A 26,006-nucleotide genomic window follows, 5' to 3' on the forward strand; every position below is an offset into this window, starting at 1 on the left:
CCCTTGACCTCCCCTCCAACGCCCTGGACACCCCTCCATCGCCCTGGACCCCCCTCCGACGCCCTGGACCCCCCTCCAACACCCAGGACCCCTCCAATGCACTGAACCCCCCTCCAACGCCCTGTAGCCCCCTCCAAGGCCCTGTACCCCCCCTCCAACGTCCTGTACCCCCCCTCCAACGCCCTGTACCCCCCTTCCAACGCCCTGTACCCCCCCCTCCAACACCCTGGACCCCCCTCCATCGCTCTGGACCCCCCTCCAACACCCAGGGCCCCCTCCAATGCACTGAACCCCCCTCCAATGCACTGTAGCCCCCTCCAACGCCCTGTACCCCCCCTCCAACGCCCTGGGCCCTTCTCCAACGCCCTGTACCCCCCCCCTCCAACGACCTGGACCCCCTCCATCGCCCTGGACCCCCCTCCAACGCCGTGGACCCCCCTCCAACACCCAGGACCCTCTCCAATGCACTGAACCCCCCTCCAACGCCCTGTAGCCCCCTCCAATGCCCTGTACCCCCCCTCCAATGCCCTGTACCCCCCCTCCAATGCCCTGTACCCCCCCTCCAATGCCCTGTACCCCCCCTCCAACGCCCTGGACCCCCTTCCAACGCCCTGGACCCCCCTCCAACGCCCTGGATGCCCCTCCAACGCCCTGGATGCCCCTCCAACGCCCTGGATGCCCCTCCAACGCCCTGGATGCCCCTCCAACGCCCTGGATGCCCCTCCAACGCCCTGGATGCCCCTCCAACGCCCTGGATGCCCCTCCAACGCCCTGGATGCCCCTCCAACGCCCTGGATGCCCCCCCAACGCCCTGGATGCCCCTCCAATGCCCTGGACGCCCCTCCAACACCCTGGACCACCTTCCAACGCCCTGTACCCCCCCTCCAACGCCCTGGACGCTCCTCCAACGCCCTGAACGCCCCTCCAACGCCCTGGACAACCTTCCAATGCCCTGGTCCCCCTTCCAATGCCCTGGTCCGCCTTCCAATGCCCTGGTCCGCCTTCCAATGCCCTGGTCCCCCTTCCAATGCCCTGGTCCCCCTTCCAATGCCCTGGTCCCCCTTCCAATGCCCTGGTCCCCCTTCCAATGCCCTGGCCCCCCTTCCAATGCCCTGGACCCCCCTCCAAAACCCTGGAAAGATTTTTCCGCTTATATAAAATTAAACCTTTTAGAAAAGTCATCAAACCAATTTCAGTAAAACTAAAATCACAAATGGTTGTGTGATATTGTAATCTACTGCCAGTGGCAAACATTATCCACCCAGTCTGAAAGAATACACTATTGGAGTAAACTAGGTAGCAAATAAAGTTAAATATTTTTGTGAAGGAACAGCAATTGTAATGTTGATTTTGCCCGCACTCCACACTCTCGAACCCCCCCCCCCCCCCCCCCAACGCCCTTGACCCCCCCCCCCCCAATGCCCTGGACCCCATTCCAATGCCTTGGACCCCCTTCCAATGCCCTGGACCACCTTCCAATGCCCTGGACCTCCCCCCCCCCCCCCCCCCCCGTCCAATGCCCTTGACCTCCCCTCCAACGCCCTGGACACTCCTCCATCGCCCTGGACCCCCCTCCAACGCCCTGGACCCCCCTCCAACACCCAGGACCCCCTCCAATGCACTGAACCCCCCTCCAACGCCCTGTAGCCCCCTCCAAGGCCCTGTAGCCCCCTCCAACATCCTGTACCCCCCCGCCAACGCCCTGTACCCCCCTTCCAACGCCCTGTACCCCCCCCTCCAACGCCCTGGACCCCCCTCCATCGTTCTGGACCCCCCTCCAACACCCAGGACCCCCTCCAATGCACTGAACCCCCCTCCAACGCCCTGTACCCCACCTCCAACGCCCTGGGCCCTTCTCCAACGCCCTGGACCCTTCTCCAACGCCCTGTACCCCCCTCCAACACCCTGTACCCCCCCTCCAATGCCCTGGACCCCCCTCCATCGCCCTGGACCCCCCTCCAACGCCCTGGACCCCCCTCCAACACCCAGGACCCTCTCCAACGCCCTGGACCCCCCTCCAACGCCCTGGATGCCCCTCCAGCGCCCTGGACAACCTTCCAACGCCCTGTACGCCCCCTCCAACGCCCTGGACCACCATCCAATGCCCTGGTCCCCCTTCCAATGCCCTGGTCCCCCTTCAAATGCCCTGGTCCCCCTTCAAATGCCCTGGTCCCCCTTCCAATGCCCTGGTCCCCCTTCCAATGCCCTGGTCCCCCTTCCAATGCCCTGGTCCCCCTTCCTATGCCCTGGTCCCCCTTCCAATGCCCTGGTCCCCCCTCCAATGCCCTGGACCCCCTTCCAATGCACTGGACCCCCCTCCAAAACCCTGGATACCCCTCCAACACCCTGGACACCGCCCCCCGGTCCAATGCCCTGGACCCACCCTCCAACACCCTGGACCCCGCCTCCAACGTCCCGGACCCCGCCTCCAAAGCCCTGGACCCCCATCCAATGCCCTGGGCTCCCCTCCAATGCCCTGGGCTCCCCTCCAACGCCCTGGACCCCACCTCCAACGCCCTGGACATCCACCCTCCAACACCCTGGACCCCCCCACCCTCCAATGTCCTGGACCCTGCCTCCAATGCCCTGGACACCCTCCTCCAACGCCCTGGACCCCTCCTCCAACACCGTGGACCCCCCCTCCTCCAATGCCCTGGGCCCACCCTCCAATGCCCTGGACACCACTCCAATGCCCTGGAACCTCCTCCAATGCCCTGGACCCGCCCTCCAATGCCCTTGACACCCCCTCCAATGCCCTGGACCCCTTCCAATACCCTGGAACCTCCTCCAATGCCCTGGACCCGCCCTCCAATGCCCTGGACACTCCCTCCAATGCCCTGGACCCCTTCCAATACCCTGGACTCCCCCTTCAACACCCTGGACCCCCCCCCTCCAACACCCTGGACACCCCCTTCAACACCCTGGACCCCCTCCAACGCCCTGGACCCCCCGCCCAACACCCTGGACCGCCCTCCAACGTCCTGGACCCCGCCTGCAATGCCCTGGAACCCCCTCCTACGTCCTGGGCCCACCCTCCAATCTCCTGGACCCCACTTCCAATGTCCTGTACCCTGCCTCCAATGCCCTGGACCCCCTCCTCCAATGCCCTGGACATCCCCCCTCCAACATCCTGGACCCCCCTCCAACACCCTGGACCCCGCCACCAATGCCCTGGACCCCCCCTCCAACGCCCTGGACATCCCCCCTCCAACACCCTGGACCCCCCCTCCAACACCCTGGACCCCCCCTCCAACGCCCTGGAACCCCCCTCCAAAACCCTGGACCCCCCTCCAATGCCCTGGAACCCACTCCAATGCCCTGGACCCCGCCTCCAATGCCCAGGACCCCACTTCAATGCCCTGGACCCCGCCTCCAATGCCCAGGACCCCACTCCAACGCCCTGAACCCCCTCCAACACCCTGGGTCCCGCCTCCAATGCCCTGGACCGTCTCCTCCAACGCCCTGGACATCCCCCCTCCAACACCCTGGACCCCCCCTCCAACGCCCTGGACATCACCCTCCAACACCCTGGACCCCCCCTCCAACACCCTGGACCCCCCCTCCAACACCCTGGACCCCTCCTCCAACACCCTGGACCCCCCTCCAACACCCTGGACCCCCCCCCTCCAACACCCTGGACCCCGCCTCCAACACCCTGGACCCCGCCTCCAACACCCTGGACCCCGCCTCCAACACCCTGGACCCCGCCTCCAACACCCTGGACCCCCCTCCAACGCCCTGGACATCCCCCCTCCAACACCCTGGACCCCGCCTCCAACACCCTGGACATCCCCCTCCAACACTCTGGACCCCACCTCCAACACCATGGACCCCGCCTCCAACGCCCTGGACCCCCCTCCAACGCCCTGGACATCCGCCCTCCAACACCCTGGACCCCCCTCCAACGCCCTTGGCCCCCTCCTCCAACACCCTGGACATCACCCCTCCAGCGTCCTGGACCCCCCTCCAATGCCCTGGACCCCGCTCCAATGTCCTGGACCCCACTCCCATGTCCTGGACCCCACTCCAATGTCCTGGACCCTGCCTCCAATGCCCTGGACCCCCTCCTCCAACACCCTGGATCCCCCCTCCAACACCTTGGACCCCACGTCCAACACCCTGGACCCCCCCTCCTCCAATACTCTGGACCCGCCCTCCAATGCCCTGGATACCCCCTCCAATGCCCTGGAACCTCCTCCAATGCCCTGGACCCGTCCTCCAATGCCCTTGACACCCCCTCCAATGCCCTGGAACCCCCTCCAACACCCTGGAACCTCCTCCAATGCCCTGGACCCGCCCTCCAATGCCCTGGACACCCCCTCCAATGCCCTGGGCCCCCTCACATGCCCTGGGCCCCCCTCCAGCGCCCTGGACATCCCCCCTCCAATACCCTGGACTCCCCCTTCAACACCCTGGACCCCCCCCCTCCAACGCCCTGGACTCCCCCTTCAACACCCTGGACCCCCTCCAACGCCCTGAACCCCCCGACCAACACCCTGGACCGCCCTCCAACGTCCTGGACCCCACCTGCAATGCCCTGGACCCTGCCTCCAATGCCCTGGACCCCCTCCTCCAACGCCCTGGACATCCCCCCTCCAACATCCTGGACCCCCCCTCCAACATCCTGGACCCCCCCTCCAACACCCTGGACCCCACCTCCAATGCCCTGGCCCCCCCCTCCAACGCCCTGGACCCCCCCTCCAACACCCTGGAACCCCCCTCCAACGCCCTGGACCCCGCCTCCAATGCCCAGGACCCCACTCCAACGCCCTGGACCCCGCCTCCAATGCCCAGGACCCCACTCCAACGCACTGGACCCCCCTCCAACACCCTGGACCCTGCCTCCAATGCCCAGGACCCCCCTCCAATTCCCTGGACCACCCCTCCAATGCCCTGGACCCCCCCTCCAACACCCTGGACCCCGCCTCCAATGCCCTGGACCGTCTCCTCCAACGCCCTGGACATCCCCCCTCCAACACCCTGGACCCCCCCTCCAACACCCTGGACCCCCCTCCAACACTCTGGACCCCGCCTCCAACGCCCTAGACCCCCCTCCAACACCCTGAACATCCCCCCCTCCAACACCCTGGACCCCGCCTCCAACGCCCTGGACATCCCCCCTCCAACACCCTGGACCCCGCCTCCAACACCCTGAACCCTGCCTCCAACACGCTGGACCCCGCCTCCAAAGCCCTGGACCCCCATCCAACGCCCTGGGCTCCCCTCCAACGCCCTGGGCTCCCCTCCAACGCCCTGGACCCCACCTCCAATGCCCTGGACATCCGCCCTCCAACACCCTGGACCCCCCTCCAACGCCTTGGCCCCCCCTCCAACACCCTGGACATCCCCCCTCCAGCGTCCTGGACCCCCCTCTAATGCCCTGGACCCCGCTCCAATGTCCTGGACCCCGCTCCAATGTCCTGGACCCTGCCTCCAATATCCTGGACCCCCTCCTCCAACACCCTGGACCCCCTCCTCCAACACCCTGGACCCCCTCCTCCAACACCCTGGACCCCCCGTCCAACACCCTGGACCCCCCTCCAATTTCCTGGACCCCCTCCTCCAACGCCCTGGGCCCCTCCTCCAACACCCTGGACCCCCTCTCCTCCAATGCCCTGGACCCGCACTCCAATGCCCTGGACACCCCCTCCAATGCCCTGGAACCTCCTCCAATGCCCTGGACCCGCCCTCCAATGCCCTTGACACCCCCTCCAATGCCCTGGAACCCCCTCCAACACCTGGAACCTCCTCCAATGCCCTGGACCCCGCCTCCAATGCCCTGGACCCCCCCTCCAACACCCTGGACCCCGCCTCCAATGCCCTGGACCGTCTCCTCCAACGCCCTGGACATCCCCCCTCCAAAACCCTGGACCCCCCCTCCAACACCCTGGACCCCCCTCCAACACTCTGGACCCCGCCTCCAACGCCCTGGACCCCCCTCCAACACCCTGAACATCCCCCCCTCCAACACCCTGGACCCCGCCTCCAACGCCCTGGACATCCCCCCTCCAACACCCTGGACCCCGCCTCCAACACCCTGGACCCCGCTTCCAAAGCCCTGGACCCCCATCCAACGCCCTGGGCTCCCCTCCAACGCCCTGGGCTCCCCTCCAACGCCCTGGACCCCACCTCCAATGCCCTGGACATCCGCCCTCCAACACCCTGGACCCCCCTCCAACGCCCTGGGCCCCTCCTCCAACCCCTGGACCCCCTCTCCTCCAATGCCCTGGACCCGCACTCCAATGCCCTGGACACGCCCTCCAATGCCCTGGAACCTCCTCCAATGCCCTGGACCCGCCCTCCAATGCCCTTGACACCCCCTCCAATGCCCTGGAACCCCCTCCAACACCTGGAACCTCCTCCAATGCCCTGGACCCGCCCTCCAATGCCCTGGACACCCCCTCCAATGCCCTGGACATCCCCCTCCAACACCTTGGACCCCACGTCCAACACCCTGGACCCCCCTCCAACACCCTGGACCCCCCTCCTCCAATACTCTGGACCCGCCCTCCAATGCCCTGGATACCCCCTCCAATGCCCTGGAACCTCCTCCAATGCCCTGGACCCCCTCTCCTCCAATGCCCTGGACCCGCACTCCAATGCCCTGGACACCCCCTCCAATGCCCTGGAACCTCCTCCAATGCCCTGGACCCGCCCTCCAATGCCCTTGACACCCCCTCCAATGCCCTGGAACCCCCTCCAACACCTGGAACCTCCTCCAATGCCCTGGACCCCGCCTCCAATGCCCTGGACCCCCCCTCCAACACCCTGGACCCCGCCTCCAATGCCCTGGACCGTCTCCTCCAACGCCCTGGACATCCCCCCTCCAAAACCCTGGACCCCCCCTCCAACACCCTGGACCCCCCTCCAACACTCTGGACCCCGCCTCCAACGCCCTGGACCCCCCTCCAACACCCTGAACATCCCCCCCTCCAACACCCTGGACCCCGCCTCCAACGCCCTGGACATCCCCCCTCCAACACCCTGGACCCCGCCTCCAACACCCTGGACCCCGCTTCCAAAGCCCTGGACCCCCATCCAACGCCCTGGGCTCCCCTCCAACGCCCTGGGCTCCCCTCCAACGCCCTGGACCCCACCTCCAATGCCCTGGACATCCGCCCTCCAACACCCTGGACCCCCCTCCAACGCCTTGGCCCCCCCTCCAACACACTGGACATCCCCCCTCCAGCGTCCTGGACCCCCCTCTAATGCCCTGGACCCCGCTCCAATGTCCTGGACCCCGCTCCAATGTCCTGGACCCTGCCTCCAATATCCTGGACCCCCTCCTCCAACACCCTGGACCCCCTCCTCCAACACCCTGGACCCCCCGTCCAACACCCTGGACCCCCCTCCAATGCCCTGGATACCCCCTCCAATGCCCTGGAACCTCCTCCAATGCCCTGGACCCCCTCTCCTCCAATGCCCTGGACCCGCACTCCAATGCCCTGGACACCCCCTCCAATGCCCTGGAACCTCCTCCAATGCCCTGGACCCGCCCTCCAATGCCCTTGACACCCCCTCCAATGCCCTGGAACCCCCTCCAACACCTGGAACCTCCTCCAATGCCCTGGACCCCGCCTCCAATGCCCTGGACCCCCCCTCCAACACCCTGGACCCCGCCTCCAATGCCCTGGACCGTCTCCTCCAACGCCCTGGACATCCCCCCTCCAAAACCCTGGACCCCCCCTCCAACACCCTGGACCCCCCTCCAACACTCTGGACCCCGCCTCCAACGCCCTGGACCCCCCTCCAACACCCTGAACATCCCCCCCTCCAACACCCTGGACCCCGCCTCCAACGCCCTGGACATCCCCCCTCCAACACCCTGGACCCCGCCTCCAACACCCTGGACCCCGCTTCCAAAGCCCTGGACCCCCATCCAACGCCCTGGGCTCCCCTCCAACGCCCTGGGCTCCCCTCCAACGCCCTGGACCCCACCTCCAATGCCCTGGACATCCGCCCTCCAACACCCTGGACCCCCCTCCAACGCCTTGGCCCCCCCTCCAACACACTGGACATCCCCCCTCCAGCGTCCTGGACCCCCCTCTAATGCCCTGGACCCCGCTCCAATGTCCTGGACCCCGCTCCAATGTCCTGGACCCTGCCTCCAATATCCTGGACCCCCTCCTCCAACACCCTGGACCCCCTCCTCCAACACCCTGGACCCCCCGTCCAACACCCTGGACCCCCCTCCAATGCCCTGGACCCCCTCCTCCAACGCCCTGGGCCCCTCCTCCAACCCCTGGACCCCCTCTCCTCCAATGCCCTGGACCCGCACTCCAATGCCCTGGACACGCCCTCCAATGCCCTGGAACCTCCTCCAATGCCCTGGACCCGCCCTCCAATGCCCTTGACACCCCCTCCAATGCCCTGGAACCCCCTCCAACACCTGGAACCTCCTCCTATGCCCTGGACCCGCCCTCCAATGCCCTGGACACCCCCTCCAATGCCCTGGACATCCCCCTCCAACACCTTGGACCCCACGTCCAACACCCTGGACCCCCCTCCAACACCCTGGACCCCCCTCCTCCAATACTCTGGACCCGCCCTCCAATGCCCTGGATACCCCCTCCAATGCCCTGGAACCTCCTCCAATGCCCTGGACCCGTCCTCCAATGCCCTTGACACCCCCTCCAATGCCCTGGAACCCCCTCCAACACCCTGGAACCTCCTCCAATGCCCTGGACCCGCCCTCCAATGCCCTGGACACCCCCTCCAATGCCCTGGGCCCCCTCCAATGCCCTGGGCCCCCCTCCAGCGCCCTGGACATCCCCCTCCAATACCCTGGACTCCCCCTTCAACACCCTGGACCCCCCCCTCCAACGCCCTGGACTCCCCCTTCAACACCCTGGACCCCCTCCAACGCCCTGAACCCCCCGACCAACACCCAGGACCGCCCTCCAACTCCTGGACCCCACCTGCAATGCCCTGGAACCCCCTGCTACGTCCTGGACCCCCCCTCCAATCTCCTGGACCCCACCTCCAATGTCCTGGACCCTGCCTCCAATGCCCTGGACCCCCTCCTCCAACGCCCTGGACATCCCCCCTCCAACACCCTGGACCCCCCCTCCAACACCCTGGACCCCACCTCCAATGCCCTGGCCCCCCCTCCAACGCCCTGGACCCCCCCTCCAACACCCTGGAACCCCCCTCCAACGCCCTGGACCCCCCTCCAACGCCCTGGACCCCGCCTCCAATGCCCAGGACCCCACTCCAACGCCCTGGACCCCGCCTCCAATGCCCAGGACCCCACTCTAACGCACTGGACCCCCCTCCAACACCCTGGACCCTGCCTCCAATGCCCAGGACCCCCCTCCAATTCCCTGGACCCCGCCTCCAATGCCCTGGACCCCCCCTCCAACACCCTGGACCCCGCCTCCAATGCCCTGGACCGTCTCCTCCAACGCCCTGGACATCCCCCCTCCAACACCCTGGACCCCCCCTCCAACACCCTGGACCCCCCTCCAACACTCTGGACCCCGCCTCCAACGCCCTGGACCCCCCTCCAACACCCTGAACATCCCCCCTCCAACACCCTGGACCCCCCCTCCAACACCCTGGACCCCCCTCCAACACTCTGGACCCCGCCTCCAACGCCCTGGACCCCCCTCCAACACCCTGAACATCCACCCCTCCAACACCCTGGACCCCGCCTCCAACGCCCTGGACATCCCCCCTCCAACACCCTGGATCCCGCCTCCAACACCCTGAACATCCCCCCTCCAACACCCTGGACCCCGCCTCCAACGCCCTGGACATCCCCCCTCCAACACCCTGGACCACGCCTACAACACCCTGGACCCCGCCTCCAACACCCTGGACCCCGCCTCCAAAGCCCTGGACCCCCATCCAACGCCCTGGGCTCCCCTCCAACACCCTGGACCCCCCTCCAACGCCTTGGCCCCCCCTCCAACACCCTGGACATCCCCCCTCCAGCGTCCTGGACCCCCCTCTAATGCCCTGGACCCCGCTCCAATGTCCTGGACCCCGCTCCAATGTCCTGGACCCTGCCTCCAATATCCTGGACCCCCTCCTCCAACACCCTGGACCCCCTCCTCCAACACCCTGGACCCCCTCCTCCAACACCCTGGACCCCCCGTCCAACACCCTGGACCCCCCTCCAATTTCCTGGACCCCCTCCTCCAACGCCCTGGGCCCCTCCTCCAACACCCTGGACCCCCTCTCCTCCAATGCCCTGGACCCGCACTCCAATGCCCTGGACACCCCCTCCAATGCCCTGGAACCTCCTCCAATGCCCTGGACCCGCCCTCCAATGCCCTTGACACCCCCTCCAATGCCCTGGAACCCCCTCCAACACCTGGAACCTCCTCCAATGCCCTGGACCCCGCCTCCAATGCCCTGGACCGTCTCCTCCAACGCCCTGGACATCCCCCCTCCAACACCCTGGACCCCCCCTCCAACACCCTGGACCCCCCTCCAACACCCTGGACCCCGCCTCCAACGCCCTGGACATCCCCCCTCCAACACCCTGGACCACGCCTACAACACCCTGGACCCCGCCTCCAACACCCTGGACCCCGCCTCCAAAGCCCTGGACCCCCATCCAACGCCCTGGGCTCCCCTCCAACGCCCTGGGCTCCCCTCCAACGCCCTGGACCCCACCTCCAATGACCTGGACATCCGCCCTCCAACACCCTGGACCCCCCTCCAACGCCTTGGCCCCCCCTCCAACACCCTGGACATCCCCCCTCCAGCGTCCTGGACCCCCCTCTAATGCCCTGGACCCCGCTCCAATGTCCTGGACCCCGCTCCAATGTCCTGGACCCTGCCTCCAATATCCTGGACCCCCTCCTCCAACACCCTGGACCCCCTCCTCCAACACCCTGGACCCCCTCCTGCAACACCCTGGACCCCCCGTCCAACACCCTGGACCCCCCTCCAATTTCCTGGACCCCCTCCTCCAACGCCCTGGGCCCCTCCTCCAACACCCTGGACCCCCTCTCCTCCAATGCCCTGGACCCGCACTCCAATGCCCTGGACACCCCCTCCAATGCCCTGGAACCTCCTCCAATGCCCTGGACCCGCCCTCCAATGCCCTTGACACCCCCTCCAATGCCCTTGACACCCCCTCCAATGCCCTGGAACCCCCTCCAACACCTGGAACCTCCTCCAATGCCCTGGACCCCGCCTCCAATGCCCTGGACCCCCCCTCCAACACCCTGGACCCCGCCTCCAATGCCCTGGACCGTCTCCTCCAACGCCCTGGACATCCCCCCTCCAACACCCTGGACCCCCCCTCCAACACCCTGGACCCCCCTCCAACACTCTGGACCCCGCCTCCAACGCCCTGGACCCCCCTCCAACACCCTGAACATCCCCCCCTCCAACACCCTGGACCCCGCCTCCAACGCCCTGGACATCCCCCCTCCAACACCCTGGACCCCGCCTCCAATGCCCTGGACCGTCTCCTCCAACGCCCTGGACATCCCCCCTCCAACACCCTGGACCCCCCCTCCAACACCCTGGACCCCCCTCCAACACTCTGGACCCCGCCTCCAACGCCCTGGACCCCCCTCCAACACCCTGAACATCCCCCCCTCCAACACCCTGGACCCCGCCTCCAACGCCCTGGACATCCCCCCTCCAACACCCTGGACCCCGCCTCCAACACCCTGGACCCCGCCTCCAAAGCCCTGGATCCCCATCCAACACCCTGGGCTCCCCTCCAACGCCCTGGGCTCCCCTCCAACGCCCTGGACCCCACCTCCAATGCCCTGGACATCCGCCCTCCAACACCCTGGACCCCCCTCCAACGCCTTGGCCCCCCCTCCAACACCCTGGACATCCCCCCTCCAGCGTCCTGGACCCCCCTCTAATGCCCTGGACCCCGCTCCAATGTCCTGGACCCCGCTCCAATGTCCTGGACCCTGCCTCCAATATCCTGGACCCCCTCCTCCAACACCCTGGACCCCCTCCTCCAACACCCTGGACCCCCCGTCCAACACCCTGGACCCCCCTCCAATACCCTGGACCCCCTCCTCCAACGCCCTGGGCCCCTCCTCCAACCCCTGGACCCCCTCTCCTCCAATGCCCTGGACCCGCACTCCAATGCCCTGGACACCCCCTCCAATGCCCTGGAACCTCCTCCAATGCCCTGGACCCGCCCTCCAATGCCCTTGACACCCCCTCCAATGCCCTGGAACCCCCTCCAACACCTGGAACCTCCTCCAATGCCCTGGACCCGCCCTCCAATACCCTGGACACCCCCTCCAATGCCCTGGACATCCCCCTCCAACACCCTGGACCCCCTCCCCTCCAACACCCTTGATCCCCCTCCAACGTGCTGGACCCCCTACAATGCCCTGGACCCCCTTCCAATGTCCTGGAACCTTCTCCAACGTCCTGGACCCCCCCTCTAATGCCCTGGACCCCCTCCTCCAATGACCTGGACCCCCCCCCCCCTCCAAGCCCTGGACACCCCCTTCAACGCCCTGGACCCCCTCCTCCAACGTCCTGGACCCTCCTCCAACGTCCTGGACCCCTCCTCCAATGCCCTGGACATCCCCCCTCCAAAACCCTGGACCCCCCTCCAATGTCCTGGACCCTCTTCCAACGTCCTGGACCCCTCCTCCAATGCCCTGGACCGTCTCCTCCAACACCCTGGACCCCACTCCTCCAATGCCCTGGACCCACCCCCCAAACGCCCTCATTTCCCTCACCAACACCCTCGATCCCCCCTCCAACGCCCTCGAAACCCCCCCTCCCCCCCACTGATGTGCTCCATCCGTTCCCCATGTGCTCTTTGCCACCCACTTTCTCCCTCTTCATTATTTTCTTTAGTCACCCTTTGCTGAAACATTCCCAATCTTTTGTCCTACTCCAAATCTTAATAGCATTGTCCACCTTGGGTGTGATTCAGCGACCCCGTTGCGCCCGACCTGGACCTGTGCACAATGGATGTATCATGCGTGAGCCCCAAATCGGGTTCCGTGTTGATCGCGAGTCACCTGACACCCTCTGCCCAGCAGGATCTGGATCTCGCCCTAACTGGGTGAGATCCAGATCCGAATATTTAGATGAGCCTATTTGCTCATTTAAATGCCAAGACGTCGGATTCACACAGCGCCCGGGACTCATCGACCACGGCTGGGAGTCCTCGCCAGTGCGCCCTTTAGTACCAATACACACAAACGTTTACCAGGCGTAACAGTATCTCGGGGCATCACCCAGGCCATTGGAGATCCCCTGGTGGTCGGGGACAGGGCAGGATGGCACCTGGGCATCCTGACAGTGCCACCCTGGCACTAATAGGGTGCCTGGGTGGCATTGCCAGGTGTAAGGTTGGCAGTGCCAGCATGCCTGTGTCCCAGTTTGACACTGCCAGGGGTCAGGGCCTGGGGAGCTTTGCCAAGTTTAAAGGGGGTTTCCAGGGGCCTCCCAAGGTTGAGGGGTGAGAGGCGGATCAAAAAAGTTGGGGGGGGGGGGGTCTGAAAGGGGTGGCTGGGAAGATCGACTGCCAGACAAAATGGCACCCTGAACGGCAAGGAACTGAAACTCTCCAGCAGGAAATCACTCTTTGTGCGGCCTCGACGTAGAGAAACTCCTCAAGGCCAATAAAAAAGGCAAAAACTGTAGGGTAGCGGGATGTTTCTTGGCGCTGCTGTCTCCAAGAAACACCCCGCTAAATGCACTGTTCAGCAAACTTTAACTTCAGTCTGCTGAATCGCGCCCCTTTTCTTTAACTTTTACTTAGTTATCCACAGATGGTGCAATGATTGAGTCTTTCTTTCTCGGTGGAATCTATCTTTGTTCAGAGTTATGAAATATCTCCTTTAATGTTTGTAATTTTTCTACAGTTTTCCCTTCTAATCTATTTTCCCAATCAACTTTCGCTAACTGTGTCTTCATACCCTGATAATTGCCTTTATTTCAGTTCAAGGCACTAACCCACATTTCTCATGTCGGACCTTATCAAAAGTCTTTTGGAAGTCAATATAAAAAACATCCATAGAAAGTACACCACTTAAGTCACCTCTTCAAAAAAATTAAATCAGGCTTGCCAGACATGACCGACCGTTTAAAAATCCTTCTCTTTCTCTCTCTATCTCTTACCTTGATTTCTATTTTCCCCCCTTACTGGGTTCCACGATCTGGCTGAGGACATTGACAGTCAAGGACAAAATAATTTTAGTCTCAACCTGAAGGTAAGCACTCGGTGTTTTAAGTTAGAACATTTTACACTCAACTGGAAACATTAAAATTCCTCACGTATGTAATATGTTTTATACCAACAACTTCTTAAAATATTACCTGGGAAAATTGTGTGAAATATCTGCCCAGTGAGACTGTCCCTAGATTAAACTTGCGCTGTTTTGCTGTCGTTTTGATTTAGGGTACTTTATTGCAATTAAAAATGGGAAGAAAAGGTGCTGCTGAGGGACTTTCGTTTATCTGTGCAAGTTATAATTTGGCCAGGTATCATAATAAACTCCTTTGGTTGAAATGGCAACATCCTTGTGCACAGTATTGCCAAGTGCATGCACTCATCAATCTCACATTTCATTACAGACATATTGGCAAATAGTTGAATTATTCAACAGAAACTACAAATTAAGGGTGGTTTTTTTCATGAAGCCGTGTGTACTTTTTACCTACTCAAAAAGTTCAACCTAAATGGGCTTCCAGAAATTATCCATTTTTACATTTAAAAACACATATTTCATGCATTAAAACATGAACATTAATTTCTCTGCCACCTTTTCATCTGTTGGATGGTGAATCGAGACTGTGTTTACCAATGCAGAAACTTATCAGCCAAAGTAAAGACCATTTAGACCATCAACCGTATTTCTTCAAGAGTCTCCACTCTCAGTGGCTCGATCCAAACCATTCAGTTTCCTGAGGATGGAACCTGCAAGTATTTCTTCCTCTCCATCTAAATACTTTGACCTTGCGGTTTCTAATTTGCAATCATGTTGTTATACCCAACTACCTGAGTGTTGAAGTTTAAATTACGTCTCTCTTGGGAAGAGATTGACAAATGACTGGCTACTCCCATTCAGCAATTGTTCCTGTTCCCAGATTTATTAAAATAAATTTTCCGCAGTGTAATTATTCTAAAGAGAGCAACTTTTTTTAAAAAACATAGCTGGAAGTAATTGATCACTTTCATTTTTATCTACAGATATAAAAATCCAGTTCTGCTGAAAGATTGAATTGAATGGACTTGTGACTGTTCTGTGAACTGCATCATTTCCTTTCCTGTTTCAAGTCTGCGGTCTCCTTTTACTGATGTCTTTTTCTCCAATTTAATGAAATTATTTCTATTCTATTTCCAACATCTCTGCTTTCGTGCACCAAAGACAATTCTTGCTCTCCTGAATTTATATTCTTACTGCGATTTATCTGTCCTGTGTCCTAAGGAGCTCTCTGATGTTAGACATTCAAAATACTTTCTGTGTACCCAAATCTGGCTGACATTTTAATGTTAATCGAGCTACAATAAAATGGATGCATACTATGGAGAGTGGTGGAATGCTGACAGTTGGGCAGTTGACTAAATATCTGTCCTCTGAGCAATCCTGCCATGCAAATTGATGTTCAAGGCTTCGAGAACACTGTGGGGAAAGTTCAATTAAACTTGATTAACTGCCACTTAGTTAAATGCTGCAAATGTGCAATTTACATGAGCTTAGGAGACCCATGAAAAGATACACTTTATAGATGTTTATAGGATCACAAATTCAAGGAGTTACAAATACCTGTGAACTGTAGCTAGCCTTGAAGTTTCCTAATTGTGCCAAAATATTTCCTGATGATAACAATTGGACACATTCTTCCAATCAGAGGGAAGCTTAGAAGTACAGGGCATAAAAGGCTCACACGTTTTGCTGGATCTACCTCAACAGTCTGTTGTCTGGGCAGTAGGAAGGTATTGAGGAGGGTCATGATTACCCGATAGGTAGTATCATCTGGATCTTTGAAGACTCGCAGAGATAGTCAAGCATCTATGGTCATTGATCATAATGAAGCTCGCAACTGCCGTTGAGACTTGTTTTAAAGAGATGAGTATGCAAAGGTCTCCATTCTCAAGAACGGTGCTGTTTGACATCTTTGGGACATATTTCTAGGTTTGCTAATTAATTGTCAACCCATTTTTTGCTGTGTGATGCATGAGTCTTGTTTGGTTTTTGGACAACTAATGTTTTATTTACCGCACAGTTAAAGAATGACAGACTACAAGATCGAGTAACTGAATTAATTTCTTTAAGTTCTATAATAATAGTGATTTATGTATTTGATTTGTCTCATTGTTGGTTGCCCATGTGTGCCATGAACCTTTCTGTATTGGCTTTGGAGGTGTTGTTCAACTAAGTGCTCACTTAGTTGAGGAAGTAGCAATGATGGGTTGATTGTATAACCATTGTAGGGATTAACAAAGGCATTTACCCATAATTGTGATGTAAGACACGTGGATATGAGTCAATGATAGGGACAGTAGTGCTGGAGTCACTGTGGACTCGACTTGAGTTAGTGCCGACAATCACTTTGTGTAGATTTGTTGCTGACCTGAGAACTGGCCAACTATATCTGGAAATCTAAGCATCTTGTTGGTGAAAACATTTCACTCTGATGCCTACTGAATGTGGAATGGTGCTCATTCCACCAGATTTAAGAATGACCTGGCATTGCTACATCATTGTCACAAGTTGAAGTTGACCTTGGCAGCATTTTTGGAGAGTTGATTCAAAGGACTCATGGTGAGCAATCATGAGAAAACTTACTTTTGCCTTGAGCACTGATCCGGTGATGTGCACTCCTGTGATTTCAATTCCCCTGTAGTTCACTCAGATTTTCTTCAGACAAGAGTGGAAATAGACTATGGGCGCTATTCCCCCCTCTTCCCCCCCCCCTCCCACACACGGCGAGTGGGAGAATCGCCGGGGCACCACGAGAATCACGCCACGCCGCCCCGAACCCGCGCGCGATTCTCCCACCCCCCAGAAACCAGCGGCGGGTGATTCACACCGGGCCGCTTGGAGAATCGGCAAGCGGCGATTCTCCGGCCGGATGGGCCGAGCGGCCGCTACGATACGACAGGTTCCCGCCGGTGCCGTCCACCCCTGGTCGCTGCCAGCGGGAACTCTGCGGAAATGCTGGGGGGGGCAGCCTGTGGGGGAAGGAGGGGGGCTCCTTCACTGGGGTGGCCTCCGATGGGGTCTGGCCCGCGATCGGGGCCCACCGATCGGCGAGCCGGCCTCTTTCTCCCCCCCCCCCCCCCCCCCCCCCGGGGTGTACCTCCTTCCGCGTGTGGCCCCAGAACACCGGCCCCATGTTGGGAGTGGCCGGCGTGTGTAAGACGTTCCCCACACATGCGCAGGATGGCGCGGCCAAACTGCGCATGTGCAGGATTGGGCTGTCCCAACTGCGCATGCGCGGGTTGGCACAGCGCCCATTTTGCACCGCGTAAGGACCCTACGGGGGCCAGAATAGGTTGTGCCCGGGCCCTGTTCGCGCCGTCGTGAAACGCGACGGCGTTCATGACGGCGCGAACACTTGGCCTCCATATCGGAGAATCGCCCCCTATATCTTTTGCTTATGAAATGTTGCACTCCAAACAGAAGTTGGATCCACTCAACATTTCTTAATTCAGTCTACATTGAATATTCCTTAATAGGACAGCCAGACATGTGGCTCAGTGCTGTAAATGAGCGACAATGAGCTTGAGCATTTCTTCTGACAGCTTCAACATCAAATGGGAGGGGTGGATGTAGCTGAATTGTTGGCTGGGATGTAGCAAACTGAGCCCTCAGACCAACATGTAAAATATCCCCTGAACTTTTTCAGCACCCAAACGCCTATCCAGCAGCCCAGAGCGCCAAGTCCAATGCTCAGTCGGAAGTCAGTTGAGGTCCCAGCATTTGTGTACGCTTTGGGGTGGATGGATTTTTATAATTGTTATTCAAATTTTCACAAAATATCAACAACAAAATACAGAAAGAAAAGAACAACCCCCCCCCCCCCATATACATAAATAATAAATTAACAGCCTTCATCAACACAAAGGCAAAAATACACCCCCCCCCCCCCGGTTGCTGCTGCAGCTGACCATCTTCTAACGTTCTGCCAGGAAGTCTAGGAACGGTTGCCACCGCCTGAAGAACCCTTGCACCGATCCCCTTGAGGCAAATTTCACCCTCTCCAATTTAATGAACCCCGCCATATCGCTGATCCAGGATTCCATGCTTGGGGGCCTCGCATCCATCCACTGAAGAAGAATCCTTTGCTGGGCTACCAGGGACGCAAGGGCCAGAATACCGGCCTTTGCACTCCCAGCTCCTCTGCCACCCCAAATATTGCGAGCCCGCAGCCCGGCTTGACCCTGGAACCTACCACCCTCGACACCGTCCTCGCTGCACCCTTCCAAAAGTCCTCCAGCGCTGGGCAAGCCCAGATCATGTGGGTGTGATTTGCTGGGCTCCCTGAACACCTTAAATTGTATGCAGCTGAGCCTCGCGCAAGAGGAGGAAGAGTTCACCCTCCCCTGGGCATCCGCCCACATACCCTCGTCAATCTCCTCACCCAACTCCTCCTCCCACTTACCCTTTAGCTCCTCCACCGAGGCCTCCTCCTCCTCCTGCATCACCTGCTACGTTGCCGAGATCCTCCCCTCTCCAGCCCACACCCCCGACAGCACCCTGTCCTGGACTCTGCGTGGCGCCACCAGTGGGAACTCCACCACCTGCCGCCGGACTAACTCCCTTACCTGCATATATCTGAAGGTGTTCCCCGGGGGGAGCCCAAACTTCTCCTTCAGCTCACCCTTCTAATACCTATCCTGTGCCAGCTCAGAAACCCTCCGTCCATCCTCCCCGGGACAAACCGGTGGTTCCCCTGAATCGGGGACCACACCGAGGCCCCCACCTCCCCACTGTGACATCTCCATTGCCCCCAGATTTTGAGGGCAGCCGCCACCACCGGGCTCGTGGTATACCTCGTTGGAGGAAGCGGCAGTGGCGCCGTCACCAGCGCCTCCAGGCTCGTGCCCACACAGGACGCCATCTCCAGCCTCTTCCATGCCGCCTCATCCCCCTCCATCACCCACTTACGCACCATTGCCACGTTGGCGGCCCAATAATACCCATAGAGGTTAGGCAGTGCCAACCCCCCCCCCCCCATCCCTGCGCCGCTCCAGGAACACCCTTCTCACCCTCGGGGTCTTCTGCGCCCACACAAACCCCATAATGCTCCTGTTAACCCGCCTGAAGAAGGCCCTAGGGATCAGGATGGGGAGGCATTGGAACAGGAACAAAATGTTCGCGAGCACCGTCATTTTAACTGACTGCACCCTACCCACCAGGGAGAGTGGCAGCACGTCCCACCTCTTAAACTCCTCCTCCATCTGCTCCACCAGCCTCGTGAAGTTAAGCTTATGTAGGGCCCCCCAGCTCCTAGCCACCTGGACCCCCAGGTACCTGAAACTCCTCTCCGCCCTTTTTAGCGGGAGCTCACCAATCCCCCTGTCCTGGTCCCCTGGGTGCACTACGAACAACTCGCTCTTCCCCATATTAAGCTTGTACCCGGAGAAATCTCCAAACTCCCTAAGGATCCTCTTCACCTCCGGCATTCCCCCCACCGGGTCCGCCACATATAGCAGCAAATCATCTGCATAGAGCGACACCTGATGCTCCTCCCCACCCCGCACCAGCCCCCTCCAGTTCCTCGACTCCCTGAACGCCATGGCCAGGGCTTCAATCGCCAGCGCAAAGAGCAGGAGGGACAGGGAACACCCCTGCCTCGTCCCCCGGTGTAGCCTGAAATACTCTGACCTCCTTCTGTTCGTGGCCACACTCGCCACTGGGGCCTCATACAGCAGCCTCACCCACCTGACGAACCCCTCCCCGAACCTTTTCAACACCTCCCACAGGTACCCCCACTCCACCCTATCGAAGGCCTTCTCCGCATCCATCGCCGCAACTATCTCCGCCTCCCCTTCCATCGCCGGCATCATTATAACATTCAAGAGCCTCCATACATTCGTATTCAGCTGTCTCCCTTTCACGAACCCCGTCTGATCCTCGTGTATGATCTGCGGCACACAGTCCTCTATCCTCATGGCCAAAATCTTTGCCAGCAACTTTGCATCTACATTTAAGAGTGAGATCGGCCTATATGACACACACTGTAGGGGATCCTTGTCCCGCTTCAGGATCAGGGAAATCAGCGCTCTAGACATCGTCGGGGGCAGAGCCCCCCCTTCCCTTGCCTCGTTAAAGGTCCTTACTAACAGCGGGCCCAGCAGGTCTGCATACTTCTTGTAAAATCCAACCGGGAACCCATCCGGCCCCGGTGCCTTCCCCGCCTGCATGCTTCCTATCCCTTTGACCAACTCCTCCAACCCAACCAATGCCCCCAACCCCGCCACCTGCCCTTCCTCCACCCTCGGAAACTTCAGCCGGTCCAGGAAGTGACCCATCCCTCCCTCTTCCAGTGGGGGCTCAGACCGGTACAGTTCCTTGTAGAAGTCCCTGAAGACCCCATTGATACCCACCCCACTCCGCACCGTGCTCCCTCCTCCACCCCTAACTCCCCCAATCTCCCTAGCTGCCACTCGCTTCCGAAGCTGGTGCGCCAGCATCCGGCTCGCCTTTTCTCCGTATTCATATACCGCCCCCTGCACCTTCCTCCACTGCGCCTCCGCCTTCCTGGTGGTCAACAGATCGAACTCAGCCTGGAGGCTACGCCGCTCCCTAAGCAATCCCTCCTCCGGGGCCTCTGCGTACCTCCTATCCACCCTCACCATCTCCCCCACCAACCTCTCCCTCTCTCTCCTCTCCCCCCTCTCCTTGTGTGCCCTAATGGAGATCAGCTCTCCTGTGACCACCGCCTTCAGCGCCTCCCGGACCAACCCTACTTGCACCTCCCCATTGTCATTAGCCTCCAGGTACCTCTCTATACACTCCCAGACCCGCCCGCTCACCTCCTTGTCCGCCAGCAACCCCACCTCTAAGCGCCACAGCGGGCGTTGGTCCCTCTCCTCCCCACCTCGAGGTCCACCCAGTGCGGAGCATGATCAGAAATGGCTAGCGCCGAGTACTCCGTATCCTCCACCCTCGGAATCAGCGCCCTGCTCATGACAAAAAAGTCAATCCGGAAGTAGGCCTTGTGGACATGGGAGAAGAATGAAAATTCCCGGGCCTCCGGCCTCGCAAATCTCCATGGGTCCACCCCTCCCAACTGGTCCATGAACCCCCTCAGCACCTTGGCCACCGCCGGCCTCCTGCCCGTCCTAGACCTAGAGTGATCCAATGCCGGGTCCAGCACCGTGCTGAAATTCCCCCCCCCCCCCCCCCCCCCCCCCCATTATCAGGCCCCCTGTCTTCAGGTCCGGAATCCGGCCCAGCATACGCCACATGAACCCCACATCGTCCCAATTCGGGGCATATACATTGCCACTTACCATCACATACCTACCGCCATTGTCTGCCACAATGCTTGACGCCTCAAACGACACTCTCTTCCCCACCAAGATCGCCACCCCCCCCAGATATTTTACATCCAGACCCAAATAAAACACCTGGCCTACCCACCCCTTTCTCAACCTTACCTGATCCGCCACCCTCAGGTGTGTCTCCTGAAGCATGGCCACATCTGCCTTCAGCCCCTTCAGGTGCGCGAACACCCAGGCCCGCTTGACCGGCCCATTCAGTCCCCTTACGTTCCAGGTTATCAGCCGGATCAGGGGGCTACCCGCCCCCCCCTTCCCCGCCCACTAGCCATAGCCCTTCCTAGGCCAGCCACGTGCCCGCCGCACGACCTGTTCCCCACAGCGGCAGACCCCTGCCCCGACCTCCTCTACCAACTCCAGCTCCCCCTTGGCCATTCCAGCAGCAACTAGGTCCCCCCCTAGCTGCATTGCTCCCCCCATTGCACGCCCGTAAGTCAGCTGACTCCTGCTGACCCCGGCCACAACCGCCGCTCCATCGACCCCCCCCCCCCCCAGTGTGGAACTTCCCCTCCCCCTTATCCACCAGCAGAATGTCATCCATTCCACTCCCAGCGCGGGAGAAAAAGCCCGCGCTTCCCAGCTCCGGCCCAGCCCCGCCTCCCCTAGCGCAGCTCCCTTTCCAGGCCCGGTCCCACTACCCCCAACTCAGGCCTTTCTCCCCCCCCCCCCCCCCGCGGGGCCCCATCTCCCCGACCGACCATCAACCCCCCAAGCGGTTTACCTACCCACCCCCCCACGAGCCCACCCGGCGGACCTAATCAAAACAATGCCAAATCAACCCCCAAAAAAACAAAGAACCCCCCCCCCCCTCGAAGCACAACCCAACCATCTCTCCACCGCAACCCCTCGTCCCCGACCCTTAGTCCGAGTCCAGTTTTTCGGTCTGAACAAAGGCCCACGCCTCCTCCGGGGACTTGAAATAATGGTGTCGATCCTTATAGGTGACCCACAGACGCCCAGCTGCAGCATATCGAACTTCACCTCCTTCCTATGCAGCACTGCCTTTGCCCGGTTGTAACCGGCCCTCTTCTTCACCGCCTCCGCGCTCCAAACCTGGTAGATCCGCATTCTCTCACCTGCTGCTCCGCTCCTTCTTGGCCCGCCTTAACACACACTCTCGATCAGCAAACCGGTGGAACCGCATCAGCACCGCCCACGGCAGCTCGCTGGGCTTGGGCCTCCTCGCCAGCACTCGGTGGGCTCCCTTCAGCTCCAAGGGCCCCTGAAAGGCCCCCGCTCCCATCAGCGAATTCAGCATGGTGACCACGTAGGCCCCCTCCAGCCCCTCCGGGAGATCCAGGATCCGCAGGTTTTTCCGCTTCGACTGGTTCTCCATCTCCTTGAACCTCGCCTGCCATTTCTTGTGGAGTGCCTCCACCTTCACCGCCAGGCCCAGGATCTCGTCCTCGTTCTCCGAGACCTTCTGCCGAACCTCCCGGATCGTCGCCCCTTGGGCCGTCTGGGTCTCCAGCAGCTTAACGATAGAAGCCTTCATCGGCTCCAGCAGCTCTGCTTTCAGTTCCTTAAAACAGCGCTGGAGAAGCTCCTGCTGCTCTTGCGCCCACTGCCTCCACGCTGCCTGGTCTCCGCCCGCCGCCATCTTGGTCCTCCTCCCTCGCACCTTTCTTTGCTTCAATGCCACTTTTATAATCGCCCCACTCCTGGTCCAATCCATACACTATCGGGGGAATGTTGCTGTCCCCTTCCCACACCGTGAAACGCCGAACAAGTGTTGTTACAGGCTCTAAAAAGAGCCCAAAAGTCCGTTTTTAGCGGGAGCTGCCGAACGTGCTACTTAGCTCCGCATAGCCGCAACCGGAAGGCACCCAATTATTGATGTTAGTTCATTCCTTTCATTCTCAGCAGATAATTTCAGGATTCACCAGCACTGAAGGAAATAGCATCGATTCATGCTACAACCCACCCAGTAGTCAGAGGCTGCATCTTCTTCAGGCAGACAGAAAATAGTGGCTTAAGAAGAGTCATTTTGGACTTGAAACATTAGCTCTGTTTCTCTTCTCCACAGATGCTGCCAGACCTGCTGTGTTTTGGCAGCAGTTTACGTTTTTATTCCCGATTAACAGCATCCACAGCACTGTCCTTTTATTTTAGAAAGTAGTTGGATTTTACCATTAGACCATATATACTGTCACCCGTGTAAATCAAATATGAAATAAGCTGCCATTAATGTTTGCATATACTATCGCCCATGTAAATCAATATGAAATAAGCTGCCACTAATGTTTGGTCAGCAACATGGGGAAGAAATGTGGCAGTATATTGCAGGTAAACAATAACACTGTTGTAATGGTGTCATTGGCAGACAGTGATAAGTTTTCAGTGCATTTGAAATTGAATATTGTGGACCACACAGCAAAGGAAAATGTGTGTGTTGCCTGTATTCCAGCACAATTTGAGCAGGTTTATCATCTGATAAATAAATCATTTAGAAACCATATTGCCTTGCTGCAGAATGTTTTTTTTAAAAAGAGGTTTGTTTTGCAATTTAATCCCCTTAAAATACAGATCTGAAAGATGTGTTCAGTTGTTTAACCGTTCGGTTTGACGAACAGCTTTGTAAATTGATAAAGTACTGTTGCTTGTTCATTAATACACGTACTTGACTCTTGACTTCCTGTGAGTGCAGCTGGCATTGGATCTGAACATAGCCTTGAGGAGATTGTTGAAACGGAAGAGATAAGAGCCCTAGACGTCGATGATGCCCAAGGTGCTATTGTTCGAAAAGGAGAAGTGGCACTCTGCAAACAGGATTCCATAGATGTTCCATCCAATTCTGAAAACGCACAGACTTCAGAACCTGGCAACTCAGATGTGACAGATAAAGAAACCAATTCCAAACCTGAGAGCAAGTAAGTACTTGTTAATGATATGGTCGGTGGCTTCTTGTGCACTTCAGATGACTGTATTAAAACATTGTTTAAACAATTCCCAAAATATTATGGCGGCACGGTGGGGCAGTGGTTAGTACTGCTGCTTAAGGCACTGAGGACCCGGGTTCGATCCCAGCCGCAGGTCACTATCTGTGTGGAGTTTGCACATTTTCCCCGTGTCTGCGTGGGTTTCACCCCGACAACCCAAAGATGTGCAGGTTAGGTTGATTGGCCACACTAAATTGCCCCTTAATTGGAAAAAATAATAATTGGGTACTCTTTATTAAAAAAATTTTAAAAATTTAATTCCCAACATATTGTCTGCTCAGTTTACTGAAGTCTAATCTTTTAAGTATCAAATTACTTTTGCACTTAATGGAGTTCAGTCTGTTGCTTGCTATCTCTTATGATAATGAGCAGTGAAATAGATATGAAGTGTAATGTATTGTGACATTGTGTTCCAGTCATCCAGAAGATAAAAATTCCATGGTAAATATGAGGCAAGACAGTCTTTTCGTGATGTAAAATATTGAATGCGTAAAGCCTGTTGCTATTTGCTAAGTAATATTCATCAGATATCTCAATCACGGAAAGGCATTGGCCAAGACTTTGCCCAGCAAAATTATTAGTATTTACTGTCACTGACAGTGAAATTGACAGCAACTTGTAGATTCCGCATATGTATAGTTAAACGTGGATATCCAGATGTTGTCAGTGATTCACCATTCCTCCGCAGAATGCAATGTTGGAAGTCCCGAGTATTAGTTAAAAACCACTGAACTGAAACTTGCACTTTTTAATACTTTTATTCACAATAAATAAAAACTTTTAAATTATTATGCCTTTTTGAATGAGATATAACTGGGTTTTCAACACCATACTAAATCATAATTAATGCTGAACAACAACTCTGCTTCTGCAAAACTAATTTTATAATTGTGGATTGTCGAATTTCTCCGAACCATGGGGTTTTGATTTTTTTTGTCTATTTGTAACACTTTTCAGCACATGCCAGATGTGGATTCCATTAATCGCTTGCAAAAAATTGTTTACGCGCATCCAATGCCTATTTTAATACGAAGGTTTCCATTTGTTGAAAATGTGAAGCCAATTTACATTGTACATTTTATCATTTTGCAGAGCCAATCATTATGCTTTAATTTTACTTTTAATTTTGAAACGATTTTAAAGCTTTGCACCGGATCAGTTTGAAAAATCAGGCAGCATAACCATAAATGTTCTCTCCATAACACCCAACACAATCCTCACTCCCAGCCCCGCCTCCATTTTTTTTTTTGTTAAACATTTTGCAAATTCTGTGCACATATACAAGCCCACTTTAATACTGGTGCTTCCACTTTATTATTTTATACTTGTACCTCAACAGAGTAAGTAAAGCTGAAGGTGTCTACAGCCAAATTGTGATGGAAAAGGATGAAAATTCGATTATGGCAGATATGGATACGGATCTGTCAATGACAAACACATCTGGTAAGTGTCACATGTAAACAACACCATAACCATTCCGCGAACAGGCCATTAAGCCCAGCAGGTCGGTGCTGCTGTTCGTGCTCCACACAATCTTTTTCCCACTGAGTTTAGAGTTGTTGAATTGCACTGCCCAATATTTATTTGTAAGGCAATAG

The 26,006-nt window shown here is 58.2% G+C and overlaps 1 protein-coding gene across 4 annotated transcripts in view; it reads left to right on the forward strand.

Moving 5' to 3' along the window:
- The window catches only part of cobll1b (cordon-bleu WH2 repeat protein-like 1b), a 287,566-nt gene that overhangs the window by 245,207 nt on the left and 16,353 nt on the right, over window positions 1–26,006 (forward strand). For all 4 annotated transcript variants that reach the window (XM_072474084.1, XM_072474076.1, XM_072474061.1 and 1 more), the window contains 2 exons: window positions 24,117–24,339; window positions 25,748–25,851. In XM_072474084.1, the coding sequence (XP_072330185.1) occupies window positions 24,117–24,339; window positions 25,748–25,851 (327 nt within the window). The remainder of the gene's footprint in view (window positions 1–24,116; window positions 24,340–25,747; window positions 25,852–26,006) is intronic.

Source organism: Scyliorhinus torazame, chromosome 2 (genome assembly GCF_047496885.1).
Source record: "Scyliorhinus torazame isolate Kashiwa2021f chromosome 2, sScyTor2.1, whole genome shotgun sequence".
NCBI lineage: Eukaryota > Metazoa > Chordata > Chondrichthyes > Carcharhiniformes > Scyliorhinidae > Scyliorhinus > Scyliorhinus torazame.